At 38.5% G+C, this 19,747-nt stretch overlaps 4 protein-coding genes across 4 annotated transcripts in view; 2 read left to right on the top strand and 2 right to left on the bottom strand.

Moving 5' to 3' along the window:
- LOC138404429 (uncharacterized) overlaps positions 1-19,747 on the top strand; it is a 223,631-nt gene that overhangs the window by 137,651 nt on the left and 66,233 nt on the right. The window lies entirely within an intron of this gene.
- Positions 3,187-7,705, bottom strand: LOC117995009 (uncharacterized). Its single transcript, XM_069508126.1, has 3 exons — positions 7,453-7,705; positions 4,343-5,940; positions 3,187-3,246 (listed from the first exon to the last, which is right to left on the bottom strand). Exons 1-3 carry the CDS (start codon positions 7,703-7,705, stop codon positions 3,187-3,189), a joined length of 1,911 nt encoding a protein of 636 aa, XP_069364227.1.
- Positions 8,854-19,217, bottom strand: LOC117995062 (cytochrome P450 307a1-like). The gene is made up of 2 exons (XM_034983053.2): positions 18,767-19,217; positions 8,854-11,099 (listed from the first exon to the last, which is right to left on the bottom strand). Exons 1-2 carry the CDS (start codon positions 19,143-19,145, stop codon positions 9,859-9,861), a joined length of 1,620 nt encoding a protein of 539 aa, XP_034838944.1. The 5' UTR covers positions 19,146-19,217; the 3' UTR covers positions 8,854-9,858.
- nvd (cholesterol 7-desaturase nvd) overlaps positions 16,158-19,747 on the top strand; it is a 61,431-nt gene continuing 57,841 nt past the window's right edge. The window contains exon 1 of the mRNA XM_034982987.2: positions 16,158-16,656. The gene's annotated coding sequence lies outside the window, so the exon portion shown is untranslated. The remainder of the gene's footprint in view (positions 16,657-19,747) is intronic.

The following is a 19,747-nucleotide window of genomic DNA, read 5'->3' as shown; positions in this document are numbered from 1 at the left end:
TTTAACGGTGAAGGAACACATCGTGAGGAAACCAGCATGCCTGAGTGTTCACCATAATGTTCTCAAAGGTGTGTGAAGTCTGTCAATCCGCACTTGGCCAGCGTGGTGGACTATGGCTTAACCCCTTTTCATTCGTGAGAGGAGATCCGTGCTCCGTAGTGGACCAGGCGTAAGGGCTATGAAGATTATTCTCATGCATTTTAATAAAAAAGAAAAAAAAAAAACTTCAAGGGTTGAATTTTCAAAAATCCTTTCTTCGCGGATGCCTACGTCATAATATCTATCAGCATGTCAAATTTCAGCCCGATCCATCCAGTAGTTTGAGCTGTGCGTTGATAGATCAGTCAGTCAGTGACCTTTTAATTTTATATATTTTATATAAACAATGGTGATTGGGTGTTAAAATAAATAAAAATAATATCAAAATTGCAAGCTATATATTTTCATTTTCAAAACTAAATATTCATCACAATAATATGTTTTATATTACAATAGGTATCTACAATAATGAATTCACTATTACTTACGTAATAGGTATTTCATACAAAACAAAAACAGTTTTTTTTAAAGATAACTATCATGAGTAGGTAGATCATTGTAAGAAAAATCATTTTTCAATTTAAGTTGAAAATAATATTGAAAAGTCTTTATTGAACATGTATTTAGAAATAAATCGACAGTTCGAATTTTTTTAATATTTAGTAGGTAGGTAACTGTTTTTTACTGTAAAAGGAAATAAGTATTGTAAAATAAAGTCAAACAAAATAATTGGAAATGTATTTTTTTTATGTTTTAAAATACAATTCAATTAGGACTGTGTTTATTTTGCTCGTACATATTACTTATATAATAATACTATAACATAGTACAGTAAATATGCGGTTAGCGACTTGCTTTTGAAGCAACCTGATTTTCGCCATTTTGTCGCTGATGGCAGCAGTGTGTCATGTGAGCGTACTCGGAACTGAGTGATAAGATATCCTGTCAATTTGACACAAAGTTCAGTTTTAATTTCCGGTACGCTCGATCGTTCGAATTGGCACAAAAACGTGTTATTGCATGGCACGCCATATCTAGCATACTATGTTAATAGTATATCATAATAATATATCTATGCTTCTGCTACGTATTTTTTTATCTACAAAAAAGGTTAAATAGCTTAATCACAATATAAGTTCTATATAATTTCTACATCGAAAAAACTAAATAAATGCATTTAAGTCTACATGGTACAACAATTACATAGTTTTTAGTCACAACATTTATTTTGATTTTGGTTTTAGCGGAGAAATGAAAAAAATGAGTTTTTAAATTTCACAAAATTATAAATTCTGTTGTACATAAATTTTGAATAAATTCAATTGGTATCCGTGGTGATATTTAATTAATGAAGAGAACTAATTTTTTATTATTATTTTGAAATTTTCTTGAAGTGCAGGTTTAACAATTTGATAAAATATAAATAAAATTTATTTAATTAAGTACCTATATACTTTGCAAACTACAATAAAAAATGTGAAATATAACAATTTTAGTATATGAATGCGCCAAGTTATGTTATGTTAATTATGTAAAATTATGAATTTAAATATGGATTAGCGGACTGTATTAAAATTGACAAATAAAAACCGTGGTGCAAATGAAATAAAGGATTTAGATAGAAGGAAATGCAGCACTTACTTGAATCAATCTTCCAGTATGGCCGCCGTTAACTTTCCCCTTCTTCCACGGGTTCTTTCTTGATCAAATTCCACCACGTTCAAGGCACAAACACATATGATATGGAAAGTCTCGCGTGTTCTCAATGAAGCACATGGAGATAAGTTATAATATTTATAATTTAAGTTTTTTTTAACGTTGCATTCTCTCGAACCGCGCGCACTTGCGACGTATTCGAGAAGAAGTGTTCTAGTTATAATATTTCTTAGTTACATGTGTGTCGAGTTCGCGTGGCGGCTCTGGATTCTTGCCCTTTTCTCCTCGCAGTCTTGTAGAGTGCTGCATTCGGGTTTAAGGAGTTAGGAGTGGAAACACCAGGAAATATTTTAAATTAATTTTATAAATAAGTTGGCGCAACCATCCACCCGCCCTTAAAGGGTCACCTTTAAGAAAAGTCTCATGAGGTGTAGAGCGAATAGGGCTCTATGAGAAAAAACGCACATTGCGTAAAATAATCTAAAAGTCATGAGATAATACAATTATTAGAACTTGGCTCGACACACTAACGTGTATCTTGATAAGATATGACATGGTACGATATGAATATAGTGTTAATTTATGAATATAAAATAAACGATTATGATTATGATTATGTACAAATTATAAGCTAACTTACTATTTAAACTGAAGCCATATTTGAAGCTTACTGCGTAGGGAGAGGGCATAACTTAACAACCGGACGGAGGTAAGTTTTCCCAGAGATCTTTACAGTAGCTATGCGAACAACACTGTCTTTAGCGGGATGAACTCTCTCCACTACTGCCAATGGCCAAGCCTGGGGAGGTACGTTATCGTTTATGACCACAACAACAGTCCCTGGAGTGATTGGTGCGGATGGAGTATTCCACTTTTGTCTAACTTGTAGACAATGCAGATATTCCATCCGCCAACGACTCCAAAAGGATTGGACCATTTTATCCATTAACGAGTGCCTGTCGAGTAAGTTGATTTTATCTGTACCGACTTCAGGCGCAGGTAAGGAAAATAGAGGCGCAGTGTGCAAAAAGTGACTCGGTGTAAGAGCTGAAGGTTCTGCGGGATCGGAACTGAGTACCGTCAGTGGACGCGAATTAAGTAGACATTCGACCTGCGTAAGCACAGTATATAGTTCCTCATATGAAAGGAGCTGTTGTCCTATGACTTTAAACAAGATCGACTTTGTTACTTTGATCATACTCTCCCACGCACCTCCTTGGTGCGGGCTATTTGGACAAATGAATTTCCAAGTTATACGACTCTCGGCGCATTCTTGTTCTAGTTTCGGATAATACTCTTCTCTAAGAAATTTGTACAGATCACGAAGATAAGAGGCAGTACCTTGAAAATTCGTACCCCGGTCACTATGGAGCACCTGAACGGGCCCACGTCTGGCGAGGAATTTTTTAAATGCAGCAAGAAAGCTAGGAGTGCTGAGTGAGGTAGCGACTTCAATATGGGTAGATCTCGTAGTGAGACATGTAAATAGCACTATGTATGCTTTTTCGCTGCGTACGCCTCGGCGGCGCACAGGAACGTATGGTATGGGACCTGCATAATCACAGCCCGTGAAAGTAAAAGCTTTTAGCGCTGGACGTGTACGGATATCAGGAAGATCCGCCATCAGAGGATAAGTCGGACGCGGCTTGGCTCGAAAGCAAGTATTGCACTTATGGACTCTCTGCCTAATAATGCGGCGTGCTGACAAAATCCAAAATCTCTGCCGAAGCAAAGCCATCAGAAGTTCTGGTCCAGCATGTAAATGTTTGATGTGGTAATAATCAATAATTATGTTTACCACATGGTCATTGCGAGGCAGTACGACCGGATGTATTTTTTCAAAGTCAAGCCCCGAATTGACAAGACGACCACCGACACGGATTAATCCATTGTCGATAAATGGTCGCAGGCGATTAAACGCCGGTGAGCATGGTAAATTGTTTTCAATATTATAATATTCGTTATAAAAATGCTGATTTTGCAGAACGCGAAGCATCCTATTTTCTGCAAAATCTAACTCTTCAGCTGTTATTGCCGCAGTACGGCGGCGTGGAAGTAACTTTAAACATCTACAAATATATACAATTATACGTAGAAGTCTACTCCATGAGGACGTACGATGTGCTAGCTCGTATAAAGCACATTGCTTTACGGGCGTGCACACAGGGTGCGTTAAAATTTTTTGTTCTGGTAAGTTGTCTACGCACTGCCCATCCAGGGTCTTAAGCGGCCACTGAGAGGGATGCAGCGAGGCCCACGGTGGCCCATGAAGCCACAAAGGGTGTGAGACAAGTTTCTCAGGAGTAACACCCCTGGATAAAATATCAGCTGAGTTCTCAACGCCAGCACAGTGATAAAAGTTGTCAGCTGAGATATTGTCTGTTATCTTAATCACGCGATTTGCGACAAAGGTTTGCCATCTATGTGGAGAGCTTTTAATCCAATACAAGGCAACTTTGGAATCAAGAAAAGCATACGTAGCCTTGATCGGGGTGTGTTCAGCGTAGTTGTCGTATACTGTACGAAGTATTTTTGACAACAAGACGCCACCCAGTAGCTCGAGACGCGCGATAGAATGTGGTTTTGTCGGCGAAACTTTGCTTTTCGCGCAAACGAGACGCACAGTATTACCAGAAGGTGAGCTCACGTGTAAATAAACTACGGCACCGTAGGCTGCGAGACTGGCATCTGACAGTCCCAGGAGGGTGACCTCGCAGTCTTCGGTCACGCCCACATGACGTGGTATGTGAAGTTTATTTAGAGCTGGTAATTCGTCGCAAAACTGTCTCCACATCTTAACGATGTGTGGCGGAGCTACAGTGTCCCAATCAAGATTTAATTGCCAAAGCATCTTAATTAATATTTTGGCATACACGACTGTGGGAGCAACGAAGCCCATTATGTCCCACAGACGGGCAACCGTCGACAAGATGGAGCGCTTGGTGCATGTCACATCATCGGGTACGGAAATTTTAAAATAGAACGAGTCAGTTTCAGTGGACCAATGCAAACCAAGTATCTTATGGTGCACGGTTTTATCAAATTCCACTTCAGTAGGAAGTTTGTGCGAAGCCGGAATATGTTTTAAAACTTCGCGAGAATTGCTATTCCACTTTATCAAGTCCCACTGTGCGCTTTTGAAGAGGTCAATCATCTGCTGCGATGCAGTAACTGCTTCACGCTCGCTAGGAAGCGAGAAAGCAACGTCATCCATGTATAGCGCTGGTAGCACAATGCTACTCGCTAGCGGATATTTCGCGCCGTCGTCTTCTACGAGTTGTCGTACCGTGCGCAGTGCATGGTATGGACTCGAAGTGAGGCCAAAACAGACACGATTGAACTGATATAGCACGAGGGGATCTTGTGGTCTGAAGCGATATAAGAAGCATTGATAGCGACGATCAGCTTCGCGCATAATTATTTGTAGAAACTGCTCGCGGCAATCGGCTGTCATTGCTATTTCATGCAGACGGAAATTTAAAATTATTTTGAATAGATCTCCCTGTAAGTTAGGGCCGGAATGTAGCAGATGGTTCAGCGCCTGGCCGGAGCTAGTGCGACACGATGCGTCTACCACCATTCTCAACCTCGTCGATTTGTCTTCTCGTAAGATTCCCGTATGTGGCATCACATAGATAGGAACAGGATCCTGAGAATCGTACGAAGGCGCGGCAGAAATATAATCTTTCGCGAGATAATTTTTTATAACGTCATCATATGCTGACCTCAATTTAGGTGAAGCTTCGAGCTTCCTTTCGAGGCAAGCGAAACGTTTTCTAGCTACATCCATAGAATTCCCTAGGGAGTATACATCTTCTTTAAATGGCAGGCCGACAACGTATCTGCCAGTGACAGGATCACGGATAGTAGTCGAAGTATAGAAATCTTCACATTCAGCATCGTCAGGATGTTGAACGGAAGCGGAAGGAAGCTCTTCGAGTTCCCAGAAACGCCTGACTATGGAGTCAATAGCGGGAGGCTCTTGAACGAAACAACATGTCAAGGCTGAGTGAGTATTTACGGTAGGTATCGTAGGCGCATTGCCCATGTACACGAGACCTAGAACTGTGCGCAATGCGACTGGCATCGACGGGTCGCGACGTGATGTATGGACATCGTCGGGCAGAAGCAAGCGCGGGAATAGGGAAGCTCCTATTAAAGCATCTATTTTATCAGGTACGCCGAAACTTTCGTCAGCAAGCGGAATACCCTTCAGGTGTGATAGGACTGACGTATCTACCACAGCTGTAGGTAATTTATCTGTTACGGTATCAACGACAAGTGGCGAAATATTAAAGCTAACGTTGTCATTGAATCGAGAATAAAACTTTATATTAACAGAGTTGGATTGTACAACCTTCTCAATTCCACCGAACCCCTTCACGATAGTACGTTCTGTGTGTTCGCATTGTAAACCCAAAAGATCGCAACATTGCCGAGATATAAAATCAGCTTGCGAGGCGCTATCGAGCAACGCGCGGATTATTCGACGCTTGCCGTTGCAATCGTACACAGCAATTTGTGCCGTAGCTAGTAAGACAGTAGATTGCTTATCTCCTACGCGATTCGATATCTGACTGCTATACGAATGCGTAGCAGTCATAGGAGCGCCTACGTCCGTAGCACGCGGTGCTACGTCGGTGCATTCACTTGCTACGGGCGTCTGAGTTGTAGGTACGGCGGTCCGCGATGACGTCACGGCACTATCTGGATGTAAGACGCGAGTATTTGCTTGATCAAAGTGCAGTCTCTTATTATGTTTTTGCCCACAGGAGCAGTGTGGGGAGACCTCACATTGACCAACTCTGTGTAACACAGACAAACAATTTACACAGGCGTTTTTGTCTTTGACACATTTAAAACGTTCCTGAGGGGAAGATAATTTATTAAAATCGACACATTTATACAAATACGTATGCGATATATTTTTACATAGACATTTAGACGAAGTAGACTTATCAACTGTGCTTACATAAGCCTGGTACTTCGGCGCACTGCCTGAAGACCCGTTATTAGTCTGTTTTATATTTTTATTTTGACGTGTATCCGAAGCGTTTGTTATATTTTTATTAGTACGCTCGAATACCTTCGCACGAGTTGTGATAAATTCCACAAATTCGTCGAAGTTAGGTATTTTACTTCCGCACTTAATTTCAAACGCGCGTACTGTTTCCGTGTCTACCTTTTGTGTAGCTATATGTAATATGATGAGATCAGCCAAATTGTCTAATTTTAAATTTTTTAAAGCGCTTACTGCGCCAGCAAACTGATCTATGAAAGATTCAAAGTTCGCCGCGGAGGGGGTTTGAAAACCTTTATAACGAAATAATTCATGTAGGTACGCGGAAGTCAACATCCGTTTGTCATCGAATCGGTTTATAGGCGTTTGTAAGATCAACTTATAATTTTCAGCACATGGAGAAATTCCTGCGATCGCGCTTTTCGCCTTTCCTTTCAGCGTCGGTAATAGATAAAATAGCTTTTCGGCATCGCTGAGTAATGGATTATTATCTACCACTGACTTAAAGGTCGTATAAAACATCTGAAAGGATTTTATGTCACCATCGAAATCCAATATCGAAATGGGAGCCAGTTTTGGCTTAGCCTTCAGCAGCGCGGGAGTCGCGTTATGCATTTCCGGTGTCAATTCGGAAGTTGGGCATTTCGCCTGAACTCGTTTGACCCTACTATATAAAGTCTCAAAAGCGTACAGACAGCTGTAATTAGGCGTTGCCTCAGGATTTAATTGCAACAAACGAGTATTATAACTATCAACGATAGATTCGTATTTTTCGCGCAACGAATCAATTTGTGACGATTCGTCGAGAAAATGTTCCATCTTTTCATCATCTGTGTGAATGTATTTGTCACGAGACAATTCGAAGATATTCTGCATGATTCCAAATATAGCTTCACGTTTAGCAAGTAAGATAGACAATCTAGAATCTTGAATATCTTTATCGCTTTCACTCGTGCCTTCGCTTGATTTAGGGTCTATTTTAGGCGGCATTATGATAACACGCAACTAAATAATAAGTAAACAAAATCACAAAATGTATACGTAATTTACCCAAATATAAAAATAATAGTCAAGCAAAGTCAGGTGAAAGGAGTAGGTCACGTAATCGGTAGCGAGGCGCGTAGGTATTGAAGACACTACGCGCGCGGTAGGATTATAATTTTATGATCGACCCGTGTCTAATTCAAACGAATCTCAAGCGTATGCGTTAGAACTTAAGAGTCAAGTAATCTGCATTAACTTTTTCGAGTGTCGTTGAATTGACGGTACCTGTGGCACGATATTCAAGACTTATTTAAATGATTAATATTATGAAAATAAGTTATTTATTTATCAAAATATACATAAATACGTATAAATAATTAGTATGCCTAACTGGGAAAATAGCTAGCTCAATGCTATATGCCGTTTATGCCAGTATTTAGACAATGAAAAAGATGACGCAATAGCCAAGTTTTTCGTTTTAAGTAAATACATATATTCGCAATGAATATTATATGTAAATATTATAAAATCTCATTTATTAGAGCCTATGGAAGTATTCTAACAAACGAAATATGCTGGAAATATCCGGCGAGAAGGTAACCACTTATATGAATGCGCCAAGTTATGTTATGTTAATTATGTAAAATTATGAATTTAAATATGGATTAGCGGACTGTATTAAAATTGACAAATAAAAACCGTGGTGCAAATGAAATAAAGGATTTAGATAGAAGGAAATGCAGCACTTACTTGAATCAATCTTCCAGTATGGCCGCCGTTAACTTTCCCCTTCTTCCACGGGTTCTTTCTTGATCAAATTCCACCACGTTCAAGGCACAAACACATATGATATGGAAAGTCTCGCGTGTTCTCAATGAAGCACATGGAGATAAGTTATAATATTTATAATTTAAGTTTTTTTTAACGTTGCATTCTCTCGAACCGCGCGCACTTGCGACGTATTCGAGAAGAAGTGTTCTAGTTATAATATTTCTTAGTTACATGTGTGTCGAGTTCGCGTGGCGGCTCTGGATTCTTGCCCTTTTCTCCTCGCAGTCTTGTAGAGTGCTGCATTCGGGTTTAAGGAGTTAGGAGTGGAAACACCAGGAAATATTTTAAATTAATTTTATAAATAAGTTGGCGCAACCAGTATCGTTTATTACTAAAATGTTTAATGACGCATCCCAAATTTATGTACAACAAAATTAGTTCATTGTTTATCGCATACATACTATATCTATAAATGATTCATTCATACATCACATATACCTTAGCACTATCAATAATCCAAAACAAAATACAGTCGTTTTTCATCAATCAAATGAATAGAATTACAAAGAAATTACTTAAAATAACAGTGCGATATTTTACAGGACTTTAGTTTACACAACTTTTATTTACACAATAGGTACCTCTTTTTGCGCCAAAAATGAAATATTCTTTCAACCTGTACAGTCGAAATGAGTGTCGCACTTTTCTTTAAATTACCAAAAATTACAAAAAAATTAAGACACCAAAAATCAAGTTGTTTTTCAGCAATCATTATTTTTAAAAGAAAAGCAACATGTTTTTAGTATGTTCAATTTAGTTTAGTCAAGTTTTCGAGTTCAAGTGTGGTATGGAAGATGACGTCCAAATGTGAGATATAAATTAGAGTCATTTCAAAAAATAAATAGTTTTGAGCGATTCCCTAAACTCATTCTGTATCCAAATTCGGTAACCTTGTCGCTGAAATACTAAAATGTTCTATGATAATTCAGAATTTCTACACAATTTTGTAAATTCCAGACAAATCTTTGTCTATTTAAAAAAAATGTAATTACGTTAGAAATTGTAAAATCAAAGTAATGCTTCTCATTTTTATAAACCAACTGGGTTGTCGCCGAAAGTTGGCCAGTTTTCCAAATTTGTAATCTGTAAGTTTTACAAAATGTGTTATATTTTAGCGAATTCTGTAATATTTGAATTACAAAAACACACAGAAACATACTTTAATTTACAATAAATCCTTTATAAATTACAATAAATGACGTCATATTTTATTACTACAGTCCAAGACCCTAATGCAAAGACTAATTACAAAACTAATTTAGGTACGAATTCTAGACACCGAATGAGTCAGGGTATTTTTCTAAAGTAAGGCATAAGTCGAATTCAGTTCAGTGTTTCCTAGGCAGTAAGTACAAGTTATACGTGTCTTTAGGCAGAGCAACGCACGCAGGTTTCTGTCTTAGGTCCTCTACATCCACAGCTCCAACGTCGAACTCCTGGATGATATTCGCGAACATGACAAAACTCATAGTTGTTACCAATGTTTGACCTATACATGTCCTTTTACCGATGCTGAATGGTAAGAAATGTGGTATGTTTTTCTTCACCGAAACTATTTCCTTTTCGAAATCTGTTACTCTGTTAATGGGACCAGACCTTTCGCTATCTGACTCCATTCCTGAATCACACTGTGAATTACGTCTCGCTCTAACTTTGGTACGCTCTAAAAACCTTGACGGATCAAATTTCTCAGGTTGGTTCCAGTATTTGGGTGAAGTATTCAACTCGTAATTGTTTATGAATACAGTTGTACCCTTTTCGACTCCGTAACCAGCGACATTTGCGTTTTCTGTGGCTACATGAGGAACTATGGGTGACGATGCGTACCGCAAGCATTCTAGAATTGTCGCTTCAGTATATGGCATGGACATTCGATCTGTTAATGTCACAGCGCGTTTACCTTTAGTCACAGCATCGATTTCTGCTCTAACCTTCTTCCCTACTTCAGGATCTCTAGCCACAGCTGTCAAACAAAGCATAACTAAGTTACCCACAGAAGAATGTCCACCTAGAAAATCTTCAAGCATAAAAATTATAGTGTTTCTATCAACAGTAGGATCATCATGCAGAACCCGTAACAGTCCATCCAGGAAATCCTTTTCTGGTCCCTCCATATCTAAATTGATTTCCCTCTGCTCTACAATTCTTGATAATATAAAAGCACGGATTTCCTGAGACCAATTGTATAGCTTATCCATGTGTTTCTTATAAAATGGCGCTAGCCAAGGTAGAAAATCGACGGCGTAGCCTTGATTGATTTCCCAGAATATTTCATCAAAATGGTCAACTATTTTTCGGAATTCTTGATCGTTTTCGGTGTCAAAGCGTACATTGCACATGTAATTCGAGAACATGTTCATAGCTGTAGACATAAGCAAGGGTTTTATGTCAATACTGTCTGTAGTAGTTCTTGTGATATTTCTGAGGGTTTGTACCAACTCTACAGCCTCGAAAGTGGCTACTGAGCCGATTTTGGCGAAGTTGTCGGTATGCTGCTTGGGCCCGCAGTGTCGTCGCGCCAGGTTTCGTCTGCGCAACTGCAAATTCGACCAATCGCATAAAGCCAGAGCTGTGGACAAAGAAAAAAGTTTTTAAAACTTCTGTTAAAATGTACTAAAGTGTGATTACGACATTACATATCAGGCGATTGCGCAGGGTAAGCAACGTTGACCGAAATCGGTAAATGGATGGGTGACCGATTTACGACACTTTTTTCTCAAAATAAAGTGGTTAAATCATGAATTGTTTCCTAACCTTTTTGAGATCCCTGGCCTAACGAAAGTACAAATCAGTTGATACACTAAAAAATATTATTTCAGCACTTTGTCGGTGTGATTCATATTTATACCCATGCCAAATTACAGATTTCTAGCACTATTATTAGTGCTATTAGTGCAGAGACTATTCTCTGAGATTAGCCGAGGACGGACGGACGGTCGAACAGACGGGCGGAGACACACACAACTTTTTTTTTTTTTTGTTTTGTTTATGTACGTTTGTCTGGTGTTGTTGTGCTTTGTACTGTGCGCTATGGTCCCAAATAAAAGGTTATTTATTTATTTATATGGGTTCCTTGTTTATTAAGGAACCCTAAAAGGACGATTTGAGCGAATAAAATCTTTCAAATCTAAAACCGCATAAAAAGGTAACTTTTGCTGATGCATGGTGTATTAAATCTATTTCGGTTGCTAATGGCATGCATGGCGGGAGATATGCGCACAAACAAGCGTCCTGCATAAACTTGCATGCATGATCAAGTGTTGACGCACGTACAACATGCATTTTTTGTGGCTCTGATTTAATCGTTGAAACAAAATAACCAAAGACACACCCATATCATCATCATGATCAACCCATCATCGGCTCACTACAGAGCACGATTCTCCTCTCAGACTGAGAAGGGTTTTGGCCATAGTCTACCACGCTGGCCATGTGCGGATTGGTAGACTTCACACACCTTTGAGAACATTATAGAGAACTCTCAGGCATGCAGGTTTCCTCGCGATGTTTTCCTTCACCGTTAAAGCAAGTGATATTTAATTAATTAAAACGCATATAACTCTGAAAAGTTAGAGGTGAGTGCCCGGGATCGAACCCCCGATCTCCGATTAGAAGGCGGACGTCCTAACCACTAGGCTATCACAGCTTATATATAACTCATACCATGCATACATTTTGGGAACTCCCTCGCCATATTTTTGCTCTATGTATCAACTGACATGCGCTGGTCTGATACTGGGATGCGACCTGCGTCGACACGTTGGCAGCGTCCCATTTATCGGGCACGTGCCAAAAAGCGGCTGCAGCAGCCGAGTCAGCTCAAGAGCTTAAGCGCCGTAAATACTCAGTCATTAGTAAGGACTATGTATTTGCGGCGCTTGCGTTTGAGACTCTGGGCCCATGGCCATCGGACACGAAAGCTTTTATAAACGTCGTGTCCCAAAAGCTGATCCACGCGTCTGGTGACCCAAGAGCTGGTGCTTATTTCGCTCAACGGTTGAGCCTTGCCGTTCAGCGAGGTAATAGCGCCAGTGTTTTGGGCACAATGCCCATAAATGACCATTTGGACGGCGTATATTTTTTGTAAATATAAATTTTTTAGTGATAAGTTTTTCTGTATGTATATTGTATATACTATATATAGTTTAAAAAATAAAATAAAAAAATTGACATGTTAAAAGAATAGTCCGCAGCAAGTTCAGATGGCAATCGGGGTATGAGGCGAGGGGACGCCCCGCACTCCCAGTATCTTACCCGCGCTCTCTCGCACCGGGTTAGCGCGGGGGCTGTCTGGGTGTGCGGGGCGTTCTCTCCTCGATTGCCATCTCGACCTGTCTGATTTGGCCACTGATACGTTGTAACCAAAGATACCTTTGCTTCTTTTCGCATTAATAAATGCAAAAGTGTGTTTGTTTGTTGGTTTGTCCTTCAATCACGTCGCAACGGTGCAACGAATTGACGTGATTATTTCCATGGGTATAGATAAAGACCTGGAGAGTGACATAAACTACTTTTTATCCCGGAAAATCAAAGAGTTCCCGCGGGAAAACTGAACCCACGCGGATGAAGTGGCGGACATCAGCTAATCTAAATATATATAAAGAAAAGATGACTGACAGACAGACTGACTGATTGACTGACTGATCTAACAAAGCACAGCTCAAACTACTGGACGAATCAGGCTAAACTTTGGCATGAAGATAGCTATTATGACGTAGGTATCCGCTAAGAAAAGGAAAATTCAACCCCTAAGGGGGTGAAATACGGATTTGAAAGTGTAGTCCAAGCGGATGACGTCGCGAGCATAAGCTAGTGTTCAATAAACATTCAGGCCTGTATCATTTAACAATGACCTAACCTAGAAAAAAATTAGGCATTTCATATCCTACAATCAGCATTTTAAAAATAAAGAGACAATTTTAATAACATTACATTACTAACCAGCGGTATCGAATTTCAAGTTTAATGTAAACAATGGTGTTAGGTTACAGATTTTTGGCATAAGTACTAGATCTGCCTACTTAGTCATTTATTATTACCTATATTCTATAGCCTAATTTACTATTAGGTAAGTAACTACCTACTCAAATAAATTACACAAGTAATTTGTTTTTTATATAACTTTTGTTTTTTAAGTATTTGATCAATTTTATCCAATCCAAGCTGTGATAGCCTATTGGTTAGGACGTCCGCCTTCTAATCGGAGGTCGGGGGTTCGATCCCGGACTCGCATCTCTAACTTTTCGGAGTTATGTGCGTTTTAATTAATTAAATATCACTTGCTTTAACGGTGAAGGAAAACATCGTGAGGAAACCTGCATGCCTGAGAGTTCTCCATAATGTTCTGAAAGGTGTGTGAAGTCTACCAATCCGCACATGGCCAGCGCGGAAGACTATGGCCAAAACACATCTCACGCTGAGAGGAGCGTGCTCTGTAATGAGCCGGCGATGGGTTGATCATGATGATGATAACCAATTTTATTGCGAACTAGCTTATACCCGTGATTTCGTCCGCGTTGACTACACAAATTTCAAACCCCTATTTCACCCCCTTAGGGGTTGAATTTTCAAAAATCCTTTATTAGCGTATGCCTACGTCATAATAGCTATCTGCATGCCAAATTTCAGCCCGATCCTAGCTACCTGCCTACCTACCTACCTGCCAGATTTCATGATTCTATAGGTAAACGAGAAGTACCCTGTAGATTTCTTGACATACAGACAGAAAACAAAGTGATCCTATTAGGGTTCGGTTTTTCCTCAGTCAGTCAGTCAGTCACCTTTACCTTTTATATAATTTAGATAGAAGATAGATGCAAGTTTCTCTGCGTATTGTCCCCAACACTGGGAGGAACGATCAGCGACTATGAAGTTTAGATCATGGTGGCTTTGGGAGATAACAGGCAATAAAGGCGTACAAAATCTTACGTCAAATTATAAAGTCTAACTTTTTTATACCTGGCAGGGGGTTGCCATCATAATAAGTGTCTGGCAATGCTGATTTCTAATACTGTTCCAAGGAAAAAAAAACCGGCCAAGTGCGAGCCAGGCTCGCGCAACGAGGGTTCCCTACTACAGTCGTATTTTTTCAACATTTTGCACGATAATTCAAAAACTATGATGCATAAAAGTAAATAAAAATCAGTTTTAGAATGCACAGGTGAAGACCTTTCATATGATACCCCACTTGATATAGTTATCTTACTTCGAAAATTGAAAATATGTACTTACTAATTATGACCACAATTTAATTTTTTCTGTGTGATGTAACCACAAATTCACGGTTTTCAGATTTTTCCCCTTACGTCTGCTAAAGGACCTACCTACCTGGCAGGTCAACGGGAAGTACCCTGTAGGTTTCTTGACAGACAGATAGACAACAAAGAGATCCTATAAGGGTGCTGTTTTTTCTTTTTAGGTACGGAACCCCAAAAAAAAAAAAAATAGACTTTATACTTTGATGTTTGATTTTTTACAAACGCAGAGAAACTTTAAGCTTTTATAAAATAACATAGGTCAGACACGCGCTGGCTCTTAGTCCATAATATTATTATGTGCCTATATAATATGAGCCCATGCAATGCGCTGTTGCAAGCGTATTTTTACAGATTGCCCATAACCTCTCCAGTTACACCTGACACTCCAAATGGTAAGTGGTTGAGATGCATGATATAAGAGATAAGCGAAATGTTTTTATTTTATCGCCCGACTAGCTTATGCTCGCGACTTCGTCCGCGTGGACTACACAAATTTCAAACCCCTATTTCATCCCCTTGGGGGTTAAATTTTCAAAAACCTACCTACCTGCCAAATTTCATGATTCTATAGGTAAACGAGAAGTACCCTGTAGGTTTCTTGACAGACAGACAGATAACAAAGTGATCCTATTAGGGTTCCGTTTTTCCTTTCAAGGTACGGAACCCTAAAAACCTACTTGTGTATCAACTATCATGTAGGTGACCTACATTGCCCTAAATGTATTAAAGTGTTACCTACGCGTTTCTTTGATAACTTAAGACCATGACTTAGCGCTAGTGACCTATGTCTGGCATCTTTATGTTATGGGATCCCATACACATAATATGTAGCTACAAAAATCGGCCAAGTGCGAGTCAGACTCGCGCACCGAGGGTTCCGTACTTGCGTATTTTTAGGGTTCCGTACCTCAAAAGAAAAAACGGAACCCTTATAGGATCACTTTGTTGTCTGTATGTCTGTCTGTCTGTCGGTCTATCAAGAAACCTACAGGGTGCTTCCCGTTGACCTAGAATCATGAAATTTGGCAGGTAGGTAGGTCTTATAGCACAAGTAATGGAAAAAATCCGAAAACCTTCCAAAAATCGTAAACTCCTCTTTCACTGCTAGTTTTAAGTTTGCTAACCAAAGTATCTATGTCAAATTAGGTCTTATGACGTCACATCTATGTATTTCATACAAGCTCCCATGCTAAGCGAGCGTTTTGACGTTTGACTAGTAGTCAACATCCTTATTAGGACTTAGATAATTTGGAAATTATATAGGGAAAATTGTATTTGTTTTCAGGAAAATATTATGGGAAAAATAAAACGCGAGCAAAGTCACAAATTCTATAGAGTTTAGCTCGTCTTGTGTTGTAGGGATCGTGTTTCATACACATTCATCAAATTAAAATTATAGCCCAGTTTTCTTTCTGTATTCCTACTTGTTTAGACGTAAAAAAGAACTCTAATTAATTAGCCCGATTGATTAATGCATAGAATAAAAAATCAATATGCATGTAGAGTAATAAAATCTTATGTTTTTGTTATACTTTGGATTTTTTACGTGAACTTTTTTACGCGTCGTTCATCTTTAATTCGCGTGAATTTAATTTCCCCTAAGGATTGCGGGTAAAAAAACTTAAAACTGCATTAAAAGTGACTTTTTTGACGCGGGAGTGAAATTTTAAGTGCTGTGATTTTTTTTTTCAAAGATTATGTGATTTTTTTTTAAATAAAATGTAAGTTATAGTAGTGAGGTATTTTTATTTTTAGTGGCTAACTTTTTATTTTCTATTATGAACTTATTTGGAGTTAACATCTCGTTATGAAGAAATCCAACTTTGAGTTGAAAATACCATAAAATATATAGAAATATTAGTATCTCATGTGAGTATGATATTTTTTTCTTCTTTTTGTATTATCAGTACAAAGTACAATTTTTTTATTTAAAAAAAAAAAAAAATCTTGTGGTACCTACTCCTAGCACAAGCTTGCCTAGCACGGACGGGATTTGAACCGTCGACCTTTCGGTTTTTAGTCCACTCCTTTACCGGTTGAGCTATTGCGGCTCTAATTAAACATGATAAGTCCCGCAAATTGCTATTGCCCTGGAACCATGTCTCATTAACATCGAAATGAAGTCATTTTGACATCAGCCGAAATAAAAATATACCATCAGCTCGAAACTTCAGTACAGCTTTATTATTTTATTATTATTACAGTGCTGTCACGAAAATGGCGGCCACGCGCATTAGCAATTTGCGTTACTTATAGAACAATAATTTCAATAAGACATTATGCCCTATTTACATAAAAATTATAAAGAAAAAAAATTGAAAACAGGAATGCCGCCCTGCCCACATTCATTTTTTTTTTCAAAAAAAATAAGTATAACCCGTGTCACTCAGGATTAGTTAAGAAGTTATGATGGAATAGAGAAACTCACATACATACGTAAACTGATACACTGATGTTTTGGGCAGTTGTGTAAAACGTGATAAATATATTTTCTGCTCGTCTAAACACAGCTTAATTTAGCCGATATTTTATGAAATTCGATCCCCCATATTGCCAACATCAGCAAAAAAATATTATTTATTCACAGATAAGCAAATTAATAAATTATACATTCCGAAATTGTCTATTCAGGAATCGATCTCGGGATTATTTTATTCAACGAAAAAATTCAAAAAAAAATGTTTCAAATAGGTACCTACTTAATAGAAAACTTTTTAAATCTTTTTTATCTCTGCGACATAGGACTGTCGACAAATAAAATGAAAAAAGGTAATATATTTATTGCAATAATTAAAAAACCTTTTTTTAATACTATGTTTGTATGTACTGTCGACAAATAAAATGAAAAAATCGGTATAAAATTATATTCTTGTTATCCGAACAGAGGGGAAGTTTCCTAACAATGTTCAAATTTTATACCTATTCTTATCGGGTTGTCACCTGTTGCAAGATAGAATAAAAATTAAAAATATTGTATAGTAAGCTACATGTGTAATAATTCTAGTAATAGTGATAGTACCTAGATACTAACTTACCTTAGCAAACTGAATGAATTACCTACTAAAAGTAAGTGTCACTAAAAATAGACATGGGTGTAGTTTTTAGGGTTTTCCAGGATACTGATTTTAACCGACTTCCAAAAAGAAGGTGGTTCTCAATTCAGCCCGTTTTTTTTCCGACTTTTTTATGTACGTTCATCGATTTCTTCCAGGTATCTGGATCGATTTGCAAAATTTTTTTTTGATAGTGACATTTATTTTCAAATCCAAGATAGCGAACATGCACTTTTTAGAAAAATTGTAATGGGTCTTGTTTTCAGGGGTTTCTAGGATGCTGAATTTGATAATGACATTTGTTTTCAAATTCGATTACATTTACTCTTAATTACTGGATTTGTAAGATAATTAATTATCTAATGGTGATAATGAATTACGTAAACTTAAAACTAAAGCTACGAAAGTTTCAAACGCACCCAGGTTTGAGTTGTCCTTCAATCACGTCGCAACGGAGCAACGGACCGACCTAATTTTTCGCATGAGTATAATTAAAGACCTGCAGAGTGACATAAGCTACTTTTCATACCGCAAAATCAAAGAGTTCCCACGGGATTTTTAAAAGCGGACGAATTCACGAGCGTCAGCTGTTATAAAAATTATTAAAAGCGTATCCTGTATTTTTATTCTTTGGTCAATTTAATTAATATTGTAATTGTAATTTATATATATAAAAATGAATCCCTGAATGTGTTGCTGATCGCAAATCTCGAGAACAGCTGAACCGATTTCGCTAATTCTTTTTTCATAATATTTCCTTGAAGTACGAGGATAGTTGATACGGAGAGATTTTTTTAAAAAAATCTTGAAAAAGAATCGACTGTTAGGTGGTACGAAGTTCGCCGGGGCAGCTAGTTAGCATTAAAGATGTTTAAATTGATTAATAAATAAAGTTATTAAAAAATAAGTAACAAAAAAATACTTACAATTATTCCGATCGCCAGCGAATAGTTTGTGGAACCTCAAGAAGTCTGGACGACCGCCGAAAAACTTTCCATTTTGATTCAAAACCTCCCTAATAAGCTCTAAACTATTCACCACCAAGCACTCCGAAGAACCCAATTTAATACTATAGATATCCCCGTGAGTTTTACTTAATTCCGTAAAGGATTGAAAAGGGGATTCGAATTTGCCTAACAAATGCATACTGCCTATGACAGGTAAAGCGATAGGTCCGGGCGCTTGTTTCAAATTTAAAACGGTCCCGTCGCCATATTTGGAAACTTTTTTCCATGCGACAGTTCGACGAGAAAAAAGTTTGTATATAAATAGGGCACATAGAGTGATGAGTAGGAGCGCACTCATTTTTCTTAAGAGAAATTTGAAGAGTGGCAGCACTGGTGTTTGACAGGAGGTTTTGGCGGGAACTGGCGCGTCCACCGGCCGGCACTGTGCCCAGCTGGGGCGCGGCGGCCATATTTATACGCGGCCATTTGCATTTTAGGCCAGGTGCAGATAGGCGGGACGCCTGAAACTGCCTGAAACATTGACATCTACTTATACAAGCACGCTGGAATTGCTATTCTGCCGTCCTTTAACTTAATAATTGATGAATTCCGTACTGATAAAGTGGAAGCAACCGGCTGAGCTTTCAGTTGCCCACAAGATGGTACACGACAGGTCGAGATGGCAATCGGGGTATGGGGCGGGGGGACGCCCTGCACATTCGCATGGCGCCCGTGCTATAGCGCGGGGACTGTGCGGCTATTTAGTTTTAAGTACGTATTAATTATCACCACTATATCATATCATCTTACAAATAAAACTTTATGACAATCAGGAAGCGTAAAATTTTACCAATTCTGAATAAATGATTTGAGTCTTGAGTTTTTTTTTTGAGTTCTATACGGGGCTTCCCCACCCTGATTGCCATCTCGACCTGTCGCGTACTTTAGTTATAATCACTA

The sequence above is a fragment of the Maniola hyperantus genome, chromosome 28 (assembly GCF_902806685.2).
Source record: "Maniola hyperantus chromosome 28, iAphHyp1.2, whole genome shotgun sequence".
NCBI classification, from domain to species: Eukaryota; Metazoa; Arthropoda; class Insecta; order Lepidoptera; family Nymphalidae; genus Maniola; species Maniola hyperantus.
Note: the sequence above shows the minus strand (reverse complement) of the source record. Positions and strands in the feature narration are given on the sequence as shown.

What these genes read in the sequence shown, in the direction of transcription:
- LOC117995009 (XM_069508126.1), bottom strand. Translation starts at nt 7,705, where the DNA reads ATGCCGCCTAAAATAGACCCTAAATCAAGCGAAGGCACGAGTGAAAGC. An exon ending in CGTTGATAGTTATAATACTC is followed by an intron (nt 5,941 to 7,452) that starts GTTTGTTGCAAT and finishes AATTACCTACAG; the next exon opens with CTGTGGTAGATACGTCAGTC. An exon ending in GTGCCGTAGTTTATTTACAC is followed by an intron (nt 3,247 to 4,342) that starts GTGAGCTCACCT and finishes GTGATTATGCAG; the next exon opens with GTCCCATACCATACGTTCCT.
- LOC117995062 (XM_034983053.2), bottom strand. Translation starts at nt 19,145, where the DNA reads ATGAGTGCGCTCCTACTCATCACTCTATGTGCCCTATTTATATACAAA. An exon ending in CGCTGGCGATCGGAATAATT is followed by an intron (nt 11,100 to 18,766) that starts GTAAGTATTTTT and finishes CTTTGTCCACAG; the next exon opens with CTCTGGCTTTATGCGATTGG.